General features: G+C 57.6%; 2 protein-coding genes across 2 annotated transcripts; one reads left to right on the top strand and one right to left on the bottom strand.

The window, feature by feature from the left end:
• Positions 1 to 9,597: 9,597 nt before the first annotated feature.
• Positions 9,598 to 12,311, top strand: PPP1R35 (protein phosphatase 1 regulatory subunit 35). Its single transcript, XM_032236826.1, has 4 exons — positions 9,598 to 9,919; positions 10,237 to 10,477; positions 10,895 to 11,016; positions 11,113 to 12,311. Exons 1-4 carry the CDS (start codon positions 9,731 to 9,733, stop codon positions 11,284 to 11,286), a joined length of 726 nt encoding a protein of 241 aa, XP_032092717.1. The 5' UTR covers positions 9,598 to 9,730; the 3' UTR covers positions 11,287 to 12,311.
• Positions 11,910 to 19,537, bottom strand: MEPCE (methylphosphate capping enzyme). The gene is made up of 4 exons (XM_032236825.1): positions 17,781 to 19,537; positions 13,674 to 13,892; positions 13,372 to 13,498; positions 11,910 to 12,796 (listed from the first exon to the last, which is right to left on the bottom strand). Exons 1-4 carry the CDS (start codon positions 19,263 to 19,265, stop codon positions 12,744 to 12,746), a joined length of 1,884 nt encoding a protein of 627 aa, XP_032092716.1. The 5' UTR covers positions 19,266 to 19,537; the 3' UTR covers positions 11,910 to 12,743.
• Between the last annotated feature and the right edge of the window lie 362 nt (positions 19,538 to 19,899).

Genomic DNA, 19,899 nt, shown 5'->3' with positions numbered 1-19,899 from the left:
GCTTATGGAGTTCAATTAGAAGTCATGCGGCTGGGAGCACAGCCCTCCCTTGCCTTAGGCACAGGACTTGAACCCAAGACCAGATTCTTAGTCCCTAATGGGCTGAGCCAATGAAATAAAGCAATGCATTTATTATTAATGGAGCTCATGCAATCATTGTTATACGACCAGTAAAACATTAAACACACAAAGACAAATAGTTTCTGTGTGTGTGTTTGTGTGTGTGTGTGAAGATCTCTCTCTCTATCTCTCTCATCTATCATCTCTCTCTTTTCTCTCTAATATATCATCTCTTATCTCTCTCTCTATCTCTCTATCTAATATATCTTTCATCTCTCTTCTCTTTCTCTCTATCTAATGTATGTATCTATCATCTATCATCTCTCTATCTATATCTATCCATCCATCCACCCACCCATCCACCCACCCATCCATCCCTCTCTCTCTAATATATCATCTCTCTCTTATCTCTCTATCTCGCTATCTAATATATCTTTCATCTCTCTCTATCATCTCTCTTATCTTTCTCTCTATCTAATGTATCTATCTACCTATCATCTATCCACCTCTCTCTCTTATCTCTCTCTCTCTAATATATCTATCATATCTCTCTCTTATCTATCTAATATATTGATTGATCGATCAATCCATCCACCTCTCCCTCTCTTTACCTACCTTTCATATCTATCTATCTATCTATCTATCTATCTATCTATCTATCTATCTATCTATCTATCTATCTATCTCCATTAAATCATCTATCTATCTATCTATCTATCTATCTATCTATCTATCTATATCTATCTATCTATCTATATCTATCTATCTATCTATCTATCTATCTATCTATCTATCTCTCCATCCATTGAATCTTCTGTCTGTCTGTCTGTCTGTCTGTCTATCTATTTATCTATCATCTATCTATCTATCTATCTATCTATCTATCTATCTATCTATATCTCCATCCATTGAATCTTCTGTCTGCCTGTCTGTCTATCTCTCTATCATCTATCTATCTATCTATCTATCTATCTATCTATCTATCTATCTATCTATCTATCTATCTATCGACTTACAATTGAGCCCAAAATTTATATTGCTAAATGGGCTTGTTAAGTGGGTTTGTCCCATTTTTACAACCTGTCTAGCCACCGTTGTTAAGTGAATCACTGCAGATGTTAAGTTAGGAACACAGTTGCAAAGTGAATCCAGCTTCCCGCCCACCCCCACCCAACCCCTGGACTTTGCTCGTCAAGAGGTCCCAAAAAGGGGAATCACGTAACTCCGGGACACTGCAGGTGTCATAAATACGAGTCAGTTCCCAAGCGTCTGGATTTGTGACCGCAGGGATGCTTGCCATGGTCGTGTGAAAAACGGTCACGTCCCCCCCTTTTTCCCCCACTGCCGTTGTAACTTTGAGCGGTTGCTAAATGAACTGTTGTAAGTCGAGGACTACCTGTGAGTCTCTTGTGTATTGTACCGTCCCCACATTTTATACATGCATACACATGGACACATGGGACAGACACGGTGGCTCAGTGGCTAAGACCCTGAGCTTGTTGATCAGAAAAGGACGGCGGTTCGAATCCCCAGCGCCGCGTAACGGAGGGAGCTCCCGTTGCTTGTCCCAGCTTCTGCCAACCGAGCCGGTCGAAAGAATATAAAGAAAATGCAAGTAGAAAAATAGGCACCACCTTTGGTGGGAAGCGAACGGCGTTCCGTGCGCCTTTGGCCTTGAGTCACGCCGGCCACATGACCACGGAGACGTCTTCGGACAGCGCTGGCTCCTCGGCTTTGAAACGGAGATGAGCATCGCCCCCTAGAGTCTCGGGAATGACTAGCACATATGTGCAAGGGGAACCTTTATCTTATACATGCACACAGTCGCACGTATATATTTGTTTATTAAACAAATTTATACGGCCGCACACTCCCCATTAGGCGACTCCAGGCGACTCCAGGCAACTCACAACCACAACATAAAAACACACCACACACAAACACACACCCCTTGGCACCAGCACCCATCATCCAATCAACCCCTGGATCGGCTCCTCTTTGGGGGGCAGGGAGAACAGGCCTGCTGAGAAACCCACATCTCTAGGGTTAAGCATTTTAAACATGGCGACTTTGTGGACTTCAACTCCCAGAATTCCCCAGCCAGCTTTTTTAATTTTTTTAAACTGAGGTCAAGGTCTATGATGTCATCGCATCCCCACCGTCTATTCCAGTGTTTCTCAACCTTGGCAACTTGAAGATGTCCGGACTTCAACTCCCAGAATTCCCCAGCAGTGGTTAGGACAGTGTTTCTCAACCTTGTCAACTTGAAGATGTCTGGACTTCAACTCCCAGAATTCCCCAGCAGTGGTTAGGACAGTGTTTCTCAACCTTGTCAACTTGAAGATGTCTGGACTTCAACTCCCAGAATTCCCCAGCAGTGGTTAGGACAGTGTTTCTCAACCTTGTCAACTTGAAGATGTCTGGACTTCAACTCCCAGAATTCCCCAGCCAGCATTCGCTGGCTGGGGAATTCTGGGAATTGAAGTCCAGTCATCTTCAAGTTGACAAGGTTGAGAAACACTGGTCTATTCAGCAAGTTTCTGAAATCCACAAGGGTTCAAACTCACCCAGCGGGATAAGTAGGGGGGATTAAATTTTGGAAAGGCATCCGAATGTTATATCCGGGCATCCTTCGGCCCCCGCTGAACTCTGTACGAGCTCAGAAACACCCGTTTCCTCCCTACAGTCCTTCTCTTTCTTCCTCTCTGGGTGTTAATTTATGGAACCCTGGAAAAATATATCCGGACCCACATGATGGAAAGTTTGCAGGCCGGGAATTTCTGTGCCCCATAAGCCAGAGCAGGGTTATCTCTCTGGCCAGCTGCAGACGCCCGTCTCTCTCCTGCCCCCCCCCCCTCTCTCTCCTTGGAGGTCAGGCCTAGGGCAGGAAACAGAAGGGACCTGCTGGGTTACAAGCGGTGGGGCTGGGGGCGGCCCTCCAAGTAGGCTGGGATTCAGTCCACGGGGAAGGGGGGTGTTGACCCACGGCGTCATTGTAAAGGGCCTGGAGAAGAGACTTGGGGGTGGGGTGGGGGTTCTCTGGAGAAGGGGGTCCCAACTTGCAGCTTTTAAGACCTGTGGACTTCGACTCCCAGAATCCCACAGTCAGGACGGTGGATTTTTGACTCCCAGAATTCCCCCAGCAGCCAGCGTGGGATTCTGGGAATCGAAGTCCACAGGTCTTAAAGTGGTCAACACCCCGGAGCCAAATTCTCAAAGTTAAAAAGAAAAGTCTTGGAAGATTCCTGTGAAACCCAAGAGCGTCTCTGAGCACGTGCAGAGTGTCCTCTCCTTCCCAACTGCCGGCAAACTGTCATATGTGTAGGTTCTCCCGCTTGAGCAGGGGGTTGGACTGGAAGACCTCTAAGGTCCCTTCCCTATTCTATTCGGTTCTAAGGGTCAGTTAAACACCAGGAATGTCATGTCACCCTGGTTTGTAGCAGTCCCTGAGTTATGACCATTCATTTAGTGACCATTCCACATTAAGAAAGCATAGAAGACAGTGACTTGCAACCGTTCCTCGCACTTACGACGGTTCGTGCAGCATCAAGACAGATCAAAATTCGGGCAGCTTGGAGGCCAGCAGGGACTTATGACAGTCGGCGTATCCCGGGGTCATGTGGAGACTTTCCCAGCCTGCTTCCGGTGGGCGAAGTCAATGGGGGGATTCGCTTAACGACTGTGTGATTCGTTTAATAACAGCAGATTCGTTGAACACCACTGGCTCAAAAAGTTCCTAGAATTGGGTGAAACTCCCTTAAAAACTTGCTTAGCAATGGAAATGCTGCTCTCAAATCTGGCTGCAAGTCGAGGAGTGTCTGAGTAACCCTCGACTTACGACAGTTCACTTAGTGACCGTTGGAAGCTGCAGCAGTGCTGAAAAAAGTGACTTATGAACATTTCTCACACTTACGACCGCTGGCAGCCATCCCCAGCGTCAGACGATCAAAATTCGGGCGCTTGGCAAACTTGACTCGTATTCATGACGGTTGCCAGGTCCCAGAATCACCTGGTCCCACTTTGCGACCTTCTCAAGTCAATGGGGGGGGAGCCCGATTCACTTAACGACCGCGGGACACATTTGACAACCGCAGCTATTCGGCTAACTCACGTCGCGAGGAAAAAGTCGTAAAATGGCTCCGAACTCACTTCCCACAAATGTCTCACTTAGCAACGTAAATCAGGGGGGGGCAATTGTGGTCGTAGTTCGAGGACTATCTGTAGGAGGGGCTTTGCCTGCCCAACTCTGGGGGAATTGGTTTCTGGGCAGGTTTGCAAGGCTGGGGGGGGGGAGAGGGGAAGGGTATTGGGGGGGGCAGCGAGGGTCCTCCCCCACGGATGGTAGTACCCAGCACCCAGCGGGCGCCTGGCGGGCCCGGCCTCCCCACTCAGCCTCTGCACGGGAGGAGCAACAGCCGGGGAGGGGTGCAGCCCCCTTCAATTGATTCCAGACCCAGAATGCTGGGGAAGGGAGGGAAGCAGGGGGGGGGTTGGGAGGGGCGGGGGGAGAAACGGGGGGGGGGGGTCCCCAGCTGTCTAATTGGCGGACTCTGCACAAGCCAACCTGGTTTGAATTAGGCCCAGCCCCTCCCCCTCCCTTCCAACACCCCAATAAATGTCTCCCCCACAAGGGGGGGGGGCAGATGGGATGAGATACAGAGGGGGGGAGGAACTGGATGCAGGACACAGGGAGGGGTTGGTGGTGGGGAGGGGGCTTCCCCCCCCCAGACTCGTCTTCCCAGATGTTCCTCATCTGTCAGCCCTCTCTGCCTGTTCGGAATATCTCCATTTATCTTTGCTCCCCAGCCATCTTTTGAGACCCCCCCACCCCCACCCGCCCAAAAGACACGGAGCCCCCCCCCTCTTCCCTCCCCCTCCCCGGCAAGAGCTGGCCAATGGGTTTGGGGAAAGAGGGAAGAAGGAAGGAAAGAAGGGAGAGAGGAAAGAAGAAGGGAAGGAGGAAAGAAGGGAGGAAGGAAAGAAGGAAGAACGGAGGGGGCTGTGAAGGCGTCAACGAGGAAACCCCCCCCACCAGTTCCCTTAGGGGGTGGGGGAGAAGGGGGGGCTGTCTGAGGTAGACAATGGGATGCAATGCAGAATGATCTGCGGGGGGGGGGGGGCAAGGGAAGCCAGTCGGCGTGACGTCATTCAGGATCCTGGGGGTTGCGCCTGGATGGCGCTGCTCAGCTTCCCAGAATCCCCCTCCCCACATTAAGCCCAGGGGGGGGGACTGACCTCTGCCCCACCCTGCAGATGCATAGGACCACCCCCCCTGTTTTGAGGCAACCCCCCCCTGCTTTTTTGCAGAGGAGACCCCCCGCCACTGTCGTATCAATGGGGGGGGGGAGGTGTCTTCTCTGCAAATTGCGCTGGTGAAGAACTGACCCCCTGCAGCGCTGAGGATGCCCCCCTCCGTCCCTCCCCACGGCCACTCTGTTTTCCTGAGTGGGTGGGCTTCATTCATTTCCCAGAATCCCCCTGCCCAGCAATTCCTCCATTAAGCTCTGGGTTTGGGGGGGGGGGAGGATGGAGGGTAACCTCTGCCCCACCCTGCAGATGAGTAGGATCCCCCCCCCCCCCGCTTTGATGCAGAGGAGACCCCTGCCGGGTGGGTGAAGGACAGGGGGGTCTTCTCTGCAAATTGCACCCAAGGCCAGACTCGGGAATAACTGAGCCTGTTGAGCCCCCCCACTCCTCTCCACTGAGCTTCTGTAGTGAACCTCCCCTGAGTGCCCCCCACCGCCGCTCCCCTTTGATCCCGCTTTCCGCTGCAGTTGGTGAAGAACAATTAAGCCGCGCAGACGAAGCCTTGGCAGCGGCGGAGGCATTTCCTCCCCTGGGGAGGGAAATGGGGGGTGGGGGAGCTCATCCAGCAGCCCCGAAAAGAATAGATTGCACTGGGCAGCCGGGCGTGCAGGACCCCTCCTCTCCCCCTCCCCAATGGGTGGATCCAAGTGTCCTGTGCAAAGCAGGGATCCTGATTTAAGGGTGAGGGGCTGCCGGACTGCAAGTCCCCGGGAGCTTCCTTGTCTTCGTCATCCTTCACATTGCTGGCCGGGGATGATGGGAAGTGGGTCTGTGTGGGGATTCCCCGCTCGGATCTTGGCAGAGCAATTTTCTTTTCTTCCCTGGGCCCTAGGAACGGCGGCCTGCAGCAGAGGGTGGATGGGTGCCCCAGCCTTGTCCGACCCCGAGTCCCATGCTCCACCACCAGCATGCTGCCCGGGCCCCTTGGGAGCGGGACGTGTCTCATTGGCATCGCTTCCTCTTCAATGGAGCCTTTTGAAATAAAAGTTTCCCCACAATGCAACCCAAGCGTGGCTGGAGAGGGGATTTCTGGGGATTGAAGTCCGTAGGCTGAAAGTCGACAAACTTGAGACGCAGGCAGAGGTGGGTCGCTCCCGGTTTGGCCGAACCGGTTGTGAAATTCAGGCTTGGGTCGCAGAACCGGCAGTGCCCCAGGCCTGCCATGCCCCCAGGGCCACCGCCATTTTGGGGTTTTCGTGACTGCGCGTGTGCAGTTCACTGTGAATTGTTCTGTGTATGCGCAAAGAACAACTTATATTGAAGAGCACATGTGCACTGGGCACACACGTGTGTTGAGAACCGTTAGTAAAACCGGTAGCAACCCAGCCCTGGAGACCGGGCCTTCCATTTGGCTGGATCTTGCTTTGTAAATGGGCTGAGGCAATATTAGAAGAGAAGGAAATATAAAAATAAAACTATCCCATAGAATGGGACGTTCTGGGCGAAGAACGGAGAGGAGGGCCGAGAGATTCCTAACAGCTCTTTATTCAAAAACTCCCAGGGAAACTCATCAGCCAAGCAACCAATCAGGAGAGAGTATTTTCCCGCCCCAACAGAGGACCAGAATGAGAACATTAACTGACAACTGACAACACTACAGACCAGCAACGGCTAACTTTTGTCTTGTGCCAAAATCCCAAGTGCGTGTGAGCCCACCCCCTCAATGCAATGCGCCCCACCTCCCTGTGCATGCCTGTGACCCTCCTGCACTCCCCCCACCCCTGTGCATGCATGCGTGCCCCCCATGACTCCTCCCCACGCATGCACACAACCCCCACCACGCCCCATTTTGGGCCTAGCAGGCCTCCCTCAAGTCTCCTGGGACCAAAACAGGGCTCCCCCCGCAAGTGACTCCCCCCCGTCCCCCACGCATGTCCACGTGTCTTCTGCATGTGCAGCAGACTTCAAAACCAGCTGGCCGGTGGAAGGCGCGCACACATGCACAGTAGAGGTGAGCTGGGCAACGGCTCACATGCCTAGAGGGAGCTATGCGTGCCACACGCCATAGATTCCCCATCATGGCTATATACCATCCAGAACACCGCTGCCCCACCAAGAGCATTATGGTGACAATTGAACATATGTAGTTTCTTAGGTAGGCAGGGCGGCGATGTGTCCAGGTGGAGTGGCGGGCGCTGCCTCAGGTGCAACTTGCGTCAGCAGCAAGGCCTCAGCAGGCTTCTTGTGAATGACCACAGTCCATTGTTGGTACCGTTGTTTGTGTGAGCTGGCTTGATCTTAGCCGGGGCTGTCTCTGGCGGAGCCCATTCCGGCTGGTGGCAGGCGGAGGTTCCGAGACGGCCGCGCAGTTGGTCAATGTGGCAGCGCCACAACCTGCCATCTTCGAGCGCCACCGTGTAGGAACGCAGCCCTGTGACGTCCACTACATCCGGAATCCAGGAAGGGCCCCCGGTATAGTTGTGGTCGTAGACAAGGTCGCCTGATGAGAATGACCAGAGCTGGCTGGTTGAGTCTGCAAGGGACCTCTGAGGCGCAGTCCGGGTGCAGCGGGAAGTCGGTCTGCAGGCGGCGACCCAACAGGAGTAAGGAGAATTTACAGGCCATGCACAGGTGATTGCTGCCACAACCAACCCCTTGGAGGATTGGAGGCAACAGACGTCATTCTCCTCATCTCCTGGCCGTGTTAGCATCTTCTTCGTGATGCAGCGACTGGTTTCTGGGATGCTGGCGGGCGGTTTGGTTCCTCAATGGCAGCCAATACCTGGTCGACCATCTCCTCTCTTTGTGCCGTGTCAAGCGCCATCTGCAGGGTGAGGTCTCTTCTTGCAAAGAGGCGCTGCTGTAGATCGATGTCCCTCAAACCACTGACAAATCTTTCCAAGAGATTGTCCTCCAAGTCCTCGAACTCGCAATACATTGCCGCCTGTCGAAGGGCGAGAATGTAGTCCCTGATGGATTCACCTTCAGCCTGATCCCGATGGCGGAAGGCGATCCGAGAGGCCATTCGCGGAGGTCTGGGCGCATAGTGAGACTGGAGCTTGCTCTGCAGCACCTCCCATGGCGCCGACTCAACGGCCAGGGGAGCGAGGAGACTCTTGGCCGTCTCCAAGATCTCAGGGCCGCAGTGGCTTAGGAAAAGCGCCCTTTTCCGGTTCTCCGTCACCTCACCAAAGTCATTGAGTTGCAGGAAGCACTCGAAACGAGCCATGAAGTAGTCCCACGAATCAGAGGGCGGATTGTAGGGAGCTAAAGGGAAACGTTCAGCCATTTCCCAAGAGAGCAATGTGTGAGCCCCTCAGGCAATCTGGGTTGAGGCCTCTGTGGTGGATGAAGAAGCAGCAGCAACTGTGGATTAGTTCGCAGTGATCAGATCTTTGCAGCCTCTGGAGAAAAGGCCTTAAATTTGAGGGAATCTTGCTGTGTAAATGCGCTGCTGTAATATTAGAACAGAATTAAATATAAAATTATAACATATAATGTGATGTTCAGGGCGAAGAATGGAGGTGAGTGATAGGCCTAAGAGCTCTCCACTCAAAAGCCGCCTCTGAGGTAACTGAAAAAACTCTGGTGAGGCAGCTCCTTTTATAGGGAAGCTGATCAGCCAGCCAACCAATCAGAAGAGAGTATTTTCCCGCTCTAACAGAGCACCAGACTGAGAGCATCAGCTGACAACTATGCATTCTATACAGTACATATAATGTAATAGCAGGTAATGTAAGGTAATATAATACAATATAAAGTGTGCGTGTGTTGTGTTTTTTTGTGTGTGTATCAGCGTATTTACAAACGAAAAACACCCATTTGCGCCTAAAGACGCTACTGCGCAAGTGCGGCTCTCTGGAAAAAAAAAAGCCCATCTGGCCCACCTCTGCCGTGACGTCATTACGGCGTTTCAGCGTCGCGTCCATAACAGCCGTTCCTTTCCCTCGAGGCCGCTCTAGGATTTGACCTCTCCGTAGCGGAAGCGCGCTCTTTGCCTCTCCTTGGCGGGGAAAAGAACCCTTCTGGCCCGCGAGCGAACTCTATAGCCTCCCCAGCTTTGGAATAGGGCCCTTTCAGGCCGGCCGCCATCTTGGTCGGAAAGCGAGGCGAGCACCCAGAGGCGGAGCTACGCCCCCTGGCGTCGCTGCAGCGGCGGCGGAGGGAAGAGAAGCGGGAGCGGGGCGGGAAGCAGCGAGTCCCGGAGCCGCCGGGAAAAGCAGCCGAGAGGCCGGGACCCCCCCCCCCGGAAAAAGCCGCGGCGGAGGGGGGAGCCTAGAAACTGCCGGCGGCGGAGGGGGGAGCCTGGAAACCGCCCGCCCGGGGAAAGCGCCGCTTTGCAAGGCGCTTTGCAAGGTTTTTGCAAAGCTTTGCAGGACTACAGTGCCCCTCATCCGCGGCCGGCGCAAGGATCCCCGCAGCTATGGCCGGGGCGCTTCCCGCGGGGCCCCGAGAGAGCCTCCCTTGCGCGGCGGCGCCCACCCCGCGGCCGCCCCCCTCGCCTTGCTGCAGGCCGGACCCCGCCGTGGCGCTCAGCCCGGAGCCGAGCGGCGGCGGCGGCGGCATCGGCATCCTGCGGCGGGGAGAGCAGGAGAAGCCGGGCCCCAGACACGTAAGGGGGGGAGAGAACAGGGGACGGGCGGAGGGACCCCTTTCACGGAGCCTCTGCTTGGGGTTCCTGCAGGGGATCGGCTGGATGCCCTTAAGGGGGCCCTTCCAAGCCGAGGGTGCTCCTTGCAAAGATGGGGGGGGGGGAGAAACTGGGCCGGGGGTTCCCATAGAGCAGTGTTTCTCAACCTTGGCCACTTGAAGATGTCCGGACTTCAACTCCCAATTCTGGGAGTTGAAGTCCGGACATCTTCAAGTGGCCAAGGTTGAGAAACACTGCCTTAGAGAACACTGGGGGTCTTTTCTCTCCCCCCACCCCAGGTCCACTTTCGGATTGCAGAGCCGGCGGCGGAGGAGAAGGAGCCCCGGGGAGCCCCCGCCAGGAGCCGCTCCCCTCCGGCCCCCCACCAGCTGGGGGCTCCGCTGCCCCACAGCAGCCTGGCCCTGGGGGCGGAGGTTCGCGCCACCCGGCAGCAGGCCTTCGACGCCCGGCAGGCGGCCGAGCAACTGGTGCAGCGCTCCTTCGTGGCTCGCTGCGCCGCCGAAGCTCGCGTGGGCGAGGGTGAGTGTGGGGCCTTTTCCGTGGGGGCCCCAGTGGGGGAGGGAGTGGGTGGGGAGACACTTGTCATGCGGCATTGACTCAGGCAGTCCTCGAGTTACGACCACCGGTGAGCCCCCCCACATCAAGCTGCTAAGCGAGACGTGCAACTCCATTTTGCCCCGTTTTACGACTTTTCTTGCCATTGAGTGAATCGCTGCAGGTTGAGTCCATCACAGGGCTGTTCATTGAAACCGGCCCCTCCTAGTCACTTTGCGGGACGCTTACGACGTAAGTTTGAGTCAGCGGCCCAGCGGTCTGGATTCCAGTCCCTTTTTCCCCAGTGGTGCCTTTGGTTGCTAAGCGGACGGTTGTATGTCGAGGACTCCCAGGGTGGGTGGGTGGGGCCCGTCCGACCCACGGCACTCTCCCCTCTTCCAGGGCTGAACATCCCGCGGGAGCAGCAGCTCTACCGGGGCCTCATCAGCCTGCAGGTGCCGGCTGAGGAAGTGCTCAGCTCCGCCAGGCGCCCCCTCCTGCAGTACCAGCCGGGGGAGAGGAAGGTGAGGGGCCGGGGGTCCTTGGGGGTGAGGGGGGGGGAGCAGCAGGGGCTTTCCCCGGGACCCACCCGCAAACACCACCTGTCTCTGTTGTTGCAGGAAGCGGCCGGCGAAGGGCCCGACTTGATGACCTTTTATAGGCCCCGGGAGCTGTTCACCGAGACCCCCTTCCTGGAGGTGGGGGGGCTGCCCCCCATGAAGCTCCAGGCCCAGAGGCGCCACCCGGCCACCACCTTCCTCATGTACCGGAAGCTCCAGCAGTGGGCCAGCTGAGAGAGGGGGGGGCGCTGGGCAGGACAAACACCCCCCCCCCCCCCACGTGGCTCTTTACACACAAACACACAACTACAAACACACACACACCCTGTGACCTCCTGTACATAAACTGTAACTGCCAGCGAATTGTGTGGTTCTTCGCTTCGCTCCTGGAAGGATGGACACCCAAGTAGTGCGAGGGGGCCCTGGACTTACGACCGCGGTTCCCGTTGCTAAGCCAGGCAGTTGAGCCAATTTTGCCCCGCTTTACGACCTTTCGTGCCACAGTTGCTAAGGGAGTCGCTGCAATCAGGCGGCCCGTTCAGTGAATCTGGATTTTGTCATGGAGTTTGCTTGTTGGGTGGTTCCCAAGTGGATCATGTGACTCCGCTCCCTCCCAACCGTCATAACTAGGAGTCAAGAGGCCAAGCGTCTCAACTTTGAATAAGGGACGCTGCAAGTGTGAAAAAGCGGCGGTGAGTCCCTTTTTTTTTCCTGTGGCCATTGTAACTTTTGAACAGTCACTAAATGAACCGTCGTAAGTGGAGCACTCTTCAGGCAGAGCTTGGCTTCGGTGCCAGCCGTGCCCCCCCGCCCCCTCCCTCGCCACCCCTCCCTCCAGAGACTGGCACAGCAGCAGCTAATAATCTGTAGGTTTTATTTTTTATATATATAACCAACTTTTTTTAAAAGATAAAACTCCGTTCAAACAAGATCACTTTAGTACTACGGGGGTCTTTCTTTCTTTTTTTTGGGGGGGGGGTCTTTTGGGCCCTCTGAAAGGGCTGAGGGAGGGAGGGGGGGCTGCAGCTGGTTATCTCCTCCCTCCTCCCAGGGCCCAAAAAAAAAATTGGGGGAGGGGGGCAGAGGACCTTGTGGGGGCCCCCAGCCGCCTTCTCCAGAGGGGAGGCCTCTTGCCCCCCCAGCCCAAGGAAGCCCACCCTGTTCCAGGCAAGAGATTATGGGTTATGTGGCGAGGCACAAAGCTTCCATTTTGGAGGGGGGGGGGAGAAAGACACCCCTTTGTCCTCCCAGGCTTTGAATGAAAAGCCCAAATATCACCCCCCCTCCAAAAAAAATATCAAGACTTTTTGGGGGTGTGATCCCTTCCCCCCAAAATCAGCCATATCCTGGGCAGGGCTGCTCTGCTCCTGCTCCAACCTCCCCCTCCCCATGTGTCCTGCACGCCCCAGGCGGTGCTGCAGGAGGACCCCAGAAGAGCTGCGCCCCCCCCCATCGTTTCCCGTGGGGTGGGCTCTTTTGCCAAGGTCCCCAAATCCATCGCCCACTTGTACCTCGCCGGCCCCTTCAGAAGACTCCAACATTCATCGGTTTTGGGGAGGGGGGGCAGAGGGGCTAGTCCGTCCACCTCTGCCCCCTGGAGAAGCAGCCCCCTCCCCCCCCCCCGTGGCACATGGAGAAAAGAGGAGGGGGCAGCCCCGGAGGGCCCCCCCCCCGAGGTCCGGCGAGGCTCCTCAATGCGTTCCGGGGTGGCCCTTGCGGAAGAGATAGATGGGGCGCTGGAATCCTGTAAAAGGGGGGGGGGAAGAGAAGAGCAAGAGGGGGGGGCTGTTAGGGGGCTGGCAGTCAGGGCATCCTGGTCCATCTCCAGTGGGCAGGGGGAGGTGCCAGCCCCCTCCCCAAGGGAGAGAATCCCTGCAGAGACCATCATGGAAAACATAAAAGGTTTTCTTGGGCCTCTGCCCCTCCCTCCACCCACCCATTCCCCCCCCCCCCCAGTCGTGCCCAGCTTTGAGATGGCAGAGGAGGAGGAGGGGGCCCGCTCGCTGGTTGGATTCGCCTGGTGGTCTCAAGGGGTGGGTGGGCGAGGAAAGACCCGGAAGCCCCTCCCAAGACTTTTGACGTCCAGGGGGCCCCTGAAGCTCCCCAGCTGGGCATGGGGGGGGGAGCAATGGGCAAGGGTCCCTGCCCAGATGCACTTGGCAGGAGGCAGATCCCGGCTCCCAAACTCTTTGTCACCCCCCACCCCCCTTTCACCTCGCACCCAGCACCCACCCATCAAGGCTGCTGGCCCTGGCTAACCCAGCCTGAGCCCTTCTGCCTTGGGTGAGGGTGTGGCGCATCCCCTGCCCGCCCGGTCACCTTTCGGCGTGTTCCTGGGCATAGCCACCAGTTCGTAGCTGGAGAAGCCCACCTCGGAGGAGGTCAGGAAGGAGGGGAACTGGTCAGGCTTCAGCTTGATCCGCTGGTAGTGCCTGGATATCGTCTCCTGCGGGTGCGGGAGGAAGGGTTGGCACCGGCAAGGGAGATGCCCGCTGCCCGCTCCCACAGTGGCAGGGAAGGGCCAGGAGGGCGCCTGCCCAGACCGCCAGTGGGAGCCGTGCCCAGAGTCCGACCCTGGTGCTGGCAAGGACCCTCCCCTTCTCCTTCCCTGCCTGGCTCACCGTCAGGTTCTTCCGCTTCTTGTAGGAGGACCAGGCCTGGGGCTCCAGGATGAAGACCCCGCCGGGCCGCAGGTGGCGGTAGGCGCGCCTGAAGAGGCGCTTCAGCCCCTCGTCGCCCCAGTTGAGCTGCACCCACTTAGTGACGCTGAGGCAGAGGATGACGTCGTACTCCGGCTTCTGAGCTTCCAGCAGCTCATCCCGCTCCAGGACGTAGTTGCCCTGCCAAGGAAGCCGGACACGGTCGGTCGGTCTGCTGGGCTCAGGCCGACCCCCTCGGGGAGAGGGCCCTGCCCACCCCCAGCCCCAACTGCCCTCCGGCCTCTCTGGGCGAGGCAGGGGGCGTGAAGTCTTGGTGCCAACGCAGACCCCGGCCCTGCTCACCCACTGAGGCTACCCAGGTCTGGGTCCCCGTCCCTTCCCCGAGCCTGAATGGGGAGGAAGAGACCAGGCAGGGGGACACCCCCCCACCCCACCCTCTAGGTCTCCCACCCTTAATTCAGAGTCTCCCTCTAGGGCTCCAAACATGGCACCTTTACGCCCTGTGGACTTCCATTCCCAGGAGCCCCTGGGGCAGCTGGGGAATCCTGGGAGGGGAAGCCCACCAGCCTTAAAGCTGCCAGGTCTGGAGACACACAGCCCCCTTTCAATGCCTGCTTGATGGGGAAGGGGCAAAGGTGGCACTCGTCCCTGGATCGGGCAGCCACTTCAGCTGCTGCCAGATACAGCATCAGAGGCATCCCCAGCGCCACCCACCCACCGGCCCTACAACCGGCCATCAGGGGTCCCTGGGGGTCCCACGGAAGTGCTGCTTATTACCTGTGGGGTCTTTCTGAGCCTGTGGCTGAAATCCTCCCCCCCCCCCAGTGGATTCTGCCCACCTTCCAAGGTCTCGCTCCCTCCCCGCCCCTACAGACGGTCCTTGACGCAATGGGGCCCAAAATTTAGGTTGCTAAGTGAGAACCGTGTTAGGTTAGTTTTTGGCCCATTGCCACAAATCCCGGCCCTTGTTAAAAGTTAGTAAGGCCGTCGTTAAGTGAATCTGGCTTTCCCCACTGACTTTGCTGGTCAGAGTGGTCGCAAAGGGGGACCGCGTGGCCCCAGAACACTGCGGCCTTCCTAAGGGCCTGCCAGCATCACGCGACCCAAGAGTGAAACGCAGCCGTAAGCCCCTCCTCTCAGCGCAGCCATAAGCAAGGCGGTAGGACTGCCTGCATTAAGCGATGGGGACTCACCCCCTTCGGTCGCGGTGCCCGTCCATTGGGATGGTGCTGACTCTGCCCTGCCCCAGAGGTTGGGCCAGGGGTGTGTGTGTGTAGCGTGGCCGGCTGTGGCTTAGCGTTACTGTTACCCTGTCCGTGGCCTTGGGCTGATCCATTTCCCCTCCCTTTCATTGTTTCTCTGGCTTCCCTTTTTTGCTGCCGGACATCTCTTCACCAAACTATGCAACGTCTTCAGCTGGGCTTGGAGTAAAAGCCACCCAAAGCTGAACAGGTTTCCTAGCTTGGCAACAAAACATCTGGAAGCCCCCAAAAGGCAAGCAGGGGGAACGAGGAGCCAGTGTTGATGTTTGATGTTGAATAAATTTATATGCCAGAATCGTGCCAGAATGGACAATCCGACCTCGGACTATTCTCTCCTACAGAGTCTCCTCTTGGGGGAGGTTCTCTTCCCCCCCCCCCCCGGGGAACCTTCCGTGGGCCCTGCAGAGGGGGCCCACCTTCAACGCACGGCCTTGGGAGAGTCAGATTTGGGAGAAGGCGCCTCAAGGCCCCCAACCAGAGGAGGGAGGCTCCTTTGCAACCTTGAAGGCTCCAGCTGTGCCCCCACTCCCCCTCGCTGGCCAGGCAGCAATTTCCCAGCCTTGGGCTGCAGACCAGGGGGGAGGGGGGGAGGCTTGGTGGAGGCCTCTTTCCTGGGGGTGGGGGGGCGGCCACGAGGATCAGCATGGAGGCGGTGGTCTTGGGACAGACAGCCCCCCCCCCCAACTGGGCCACTTTAAGCCTTGTGGACTTCCATCCCAGAATTCTCTAGCCGGGACCCCCGTCCTAGGCTCACTAAGAGGCCGGAGGGTCCCCTTCTCAGCTCCTGCAGGTAGGCCAGGCTCTGAAGAGGCCAAGACCTAGGATGCAGTTCGTCCCTCCACTTCCTTCGTTTAGTGACGGTTCAAAGTTACGACAGCACTGGGAGAAGTGGCCTTAGGACCGCTTTTCACACTTAACGGCCGTTGCAGCATCCCCATGGTCACCCAATCGAAACGTAGGCGCTTGACTTGTATTTATGATGGTTGCAGGGGCCCGGGGGGGGGGGTGTCACACGATCCGCTTTTGCGACCTTCTGACCATCAAATTCAACTGGGATTCACTTACTTACCAAGTTACGAAATTAACAAGCGCCGGGATTCCACTTAACCGTTTGGCAAGAAAGGTCGTAAAGTGGGGAGAAATTCAACCAATGTTTCACAGCGACGTGATATTTTGGGCTCTCAAACCAATCCGATTGGACTGGGCTCCTGACCCCCCCTTCCTATTGTTCAGTGAATTATGTGATCTGGATGTTAAAACATTTCAACCCCCCTCAAAGTAAACGGTTCCTGCCTCTCTTGGCCAAGGTTATTTCCCCCCCCCCCCACTCCCACCTCAGCTCCTCTGGATCCTCTTCAGGGTCTGATCAAGGCCAGCAGATGTCCAAAGACAAGGAAACCTCCACAGCATCTGGATGGGGGGGGGGGGGCTCAGGGCCGCTCTAAGGGTGAGCCAGCTTTTTTGGGGGGGGGGGGGAGCTTTAACCTCTCCCTCCCAACAGAATCTGTCTCTTTCCCAAAGCTGGTGCTGGCTGTCCCTGGGGCCCTACCCCCAATTCATGCGGGGAGCTCTAGGGGGGCCAATTCTGGGGGGAGGGGGAGCCTTCCCCTTCCAAATTTCCCCAAAGCCTTGGTCGACAGGAAGAAGTAGAATACAACACACTCCCTGCTTTTGGGCTGGAAAGCAGCAGACCCCCCCTCCCCATTTTCCAAGCTTTAACCCCCCCGTCACAAAGTCCCCTTTTCCAGTTGCTCAGCATCTCCCCCAGGCTTGGCTGCCCTGCAGACGCTATTGGGGAGGGAGGGGTCTTTACAGCAGCCTTCCTTTGAGGCAGGATTTTTCTCCTTCCACCTGACCCTGTCACTTATGTGGGGGGGGGGTAATTGCAAATCCCCCTCCACTGACCCTTCTCACCTCCAAGGCCCTGCCCCCTTTTTATGCCACACTTATGTGCCCATCATCAGCACCTCCCCGGTGAGAGCCTGACGTAGAGTGGGCAAGGGCCCCTTCACCCACTGGGCAGTGGAAGGAGTTTTCAGTGGGGGCAGTGGGATCAGAGGGGGTGAGAGAACCCCCTGGAAAAGCCCACCTCTCCCGCCTGTGCCACACAAAACCTGAGCACCAGTAGCAAAATACTAATACACAAGCATATGTGTGTGTGTGTATATGTGTATGTGTATATATGTATGTATGTGTATATATGTATGTATGTATGTATATATGTATATGTTCAAAGAATAGGTAAAAAAAACCGATTGGGAAATATGAGGAGGAAAAGGGAATGTAAAATGGCAAATATAAAGTTAGAACCAGGTTTGCTGGAAAACCACCCCCCAAAATACACCAGACGGAAGAGGAAAATAGGCAACCACAACAATAGAAGAGGAAAGGAAGGGAGGAAGAGGAGACGAGACGAGAGGGAAGGAGAGGAAGATGGAGAGGTACAGGAAGAGGAGGAGAGAGGATAGGAAGGGAAAGGAGAGGAGGAAAGTAGAGAAGGGAGGAAAGAAGAAAGTAGGGTGGAGGTGGAAAAAAAATAGGTATATGGGATGGTAAGCAAAGCAATCCCGATCATATATTTTAAATTTTTGTATATGGAAAAATGTTTAAAAGTATCAAAAGGCGATAAGAATAATAAGTAAGAGAATGTCTACTTGTAAATGTCTGTATGAGACTAAAAATAAAGCACTTTAAAATAAAAATAAAATACCTGAGGACCAGGGGGTTGGGGGGGGGCAGCTCAAAGGAATCCAACCTGGCCCATTTTGGGGGGTGGGGGGGTGGGAGGGGGGTCTCTCTCACTCACCTTGACAAAGATCACATTGTTAGGGAAGACCGTTGCGTCCACCCCGTCCTGGGGCACCCTGGGCGCAGCAATTGGACCCCGGCTGGCAGCGAGGGAGGCGGGGAAGGTTTTCTTGGCTGGGGGAGCCCCTTCCCTCTCGCCGGGACCGTCCTGGGGCTGCGGCTGCTCTTGCTGCATCTCCTCGGAGAGGTAGTGCCGGATGTTCTGGCGGGCCGAATGAATCAGGGCCCCGTCAATGTCCAGCCCCACCATGCGGGCCGGCTCCCACTTCTTGGCCAGGCTCAAAGTCAAGTGGCCCACGTTGCAGCCCACGTCCAGCACCTCCCGGCCTCGGAACCACTCGGGCTTCATGGCCCGCAGCCGGACGTCCTCGCAGCTGGGGTTGCGGTAGCCGTAGTACTTGCAGTAGTTGCCGTACTGGAACTTGTTGCGCGAGGCCCGGCGAGGAGGAGGCTGCTGCTGCGGTGGATGCATGGAGGGGGCCTGGGGGTGACGCCCACCCGGCGCCCGCTCGGGGCTGCTCCGGCTGGGCTGCTCCCCGGCCCGGCCCCCTTCCGATTTGCTACAAGTCCTGCGCCTCTTGCGGTGGTGGTGGTGGTGGTGGTGGTGGTGGTGGCGACTTACCGAAGAGGAGGAGGCGGAGGAGGAGGAAGGGCAAGGGGTGCCCCTGGAGGCCGGCTGGGCAGGGGGCAGCTCCCCGCCTTCCGGCAGCAGCGGGGAAACCACCTCGTCCCGGCAGTTGATGGCCGTGTTGAGTTCGTAGGGCTGCGGGGTGGCCCCGTTGCAGGACTTCTGGCAGGACCTGCAGGAGGAGGAGGAAGAGGAGGAGGGAGGAGGAGGAGGAGGGGCGGAGGCAACCGGGGCTGCAGCGGGCGGTTTCCCTGCCGCCTCCGCGCCCCCCACGGCCCGCTGGCTGCCCCGGTGCCGGTGCCGCTTGCGCCCGGCCTTGAGGGGCGAGGCCAGCACGGGCGGGTCCTCCTGGGCGGCGTTGAGGCTGAGCGGGTCGGTGATGTCCTTGGGGATGAGGATCTCCACGGGGTCCCGTCCCTTGGCCGGCAGCGGCGACGACTTGGGCGTCTCGGCGTTCAGCGCCTGGTTCACCTCCTCGTCCATCAGGCTGTTGAGGTTCAGCGGGTCGAAGATGTTGCCGCCCAGCAGGAACTCCGACGGCAGCACCGGGTCGCACTCCGAGTTCACCCGGCGGCGGCGCTTGAAGGCCGGAGGCTTGAAGCCCCCGCCGCCTCCGCTTCCCCCGACGTGGCAGCTGTTGCGCCGCTTCCCTCCTCCTCCTCCTCCTCCGCCGCCGCCTGAGGCCCTCGGGGGCGCCTGGAAGCCGTTGCGGGCCCGCTGGAGCTGCTCGTCCCGGCCTGAGGGGTCTTCGGCTGCCGGCGGCGGCGCCGCCTCGTCCTGGGCCCGGGCCTTGAGCAACGGGGGCGGTGGCGCCGGGACGAGGAAGGTCTCCTTGTCCGTGGCCATCTCGATCATGCCTGGCGCGGGAGAGGCGGGTGCGGCCCAGCCCAACCGCCGCGGTTCCCTCGCCTCAGACGCCGCTTCTCCGCCCCCCTCGGAACGGGCTCCTCCCACGCGTGCGCTGTGCGGACGCGCCGCCCCGGCAGCCCCCGCGCGGCGCAGCCGCACTGCTTCCCCTCAAAAGTAAGAGACGTCCTCCCGCCCGTAGCTCGCGACACACACGCGCGCATGCGCGCCTGCGCCCCAGCGCCGCCGGAGGAAGAGCACTCCGCGCCTACCGCTTGCCCGCGATGGCACGCTCCCCCTGCGACGGTGATTTATATACGCGGGGGGCGGGGGCGGGGGGAGCCGCGCCCACTCAGCGCGGCGCCGGCCAATGGGAGGCCGCGGCCGCCGCCACGCGCGCGGACGGGCAGCCAATAGAAACCTCCTTTGCGGGGCGTCGGAGGACCCCCCCTCCCCTTTTTTGCTCCCGCCTCCTTTGCCCCTTTTCGACCAGTAAGGGAAGCGGCGTGCCGCGTCTTTAACCAATCCAGTGCCGAGATCGTTTTTCTCGCAAGTGTGGGCGAGGGTCCTTGTTTGCTGAGGGCGGGGCTTATCACGTGCCCGTGACAGTGTTACTTCGGTCCCGTCGAGGGAAACGTTTCCT

Source organism: Thamnophis elegans, chromosome Z, assembly GCF_009769535.1.
Source record: "Thamnophis elegans isolate rThaEle1 chromosome Z, rThaEle1.pri, whole genome shotgun sequence".
NCBI classification, from domain to species: Eukaryota; Metazoa; Chordata; class Lepidosauria; order Squamata; family Colubridae; genus Thamnophis; species Thamnophis elegans.
Note: the sequence above shows the minus strand (reverse complement) of the source record. Positions and strands in the feature narration are given on the sequence as shown.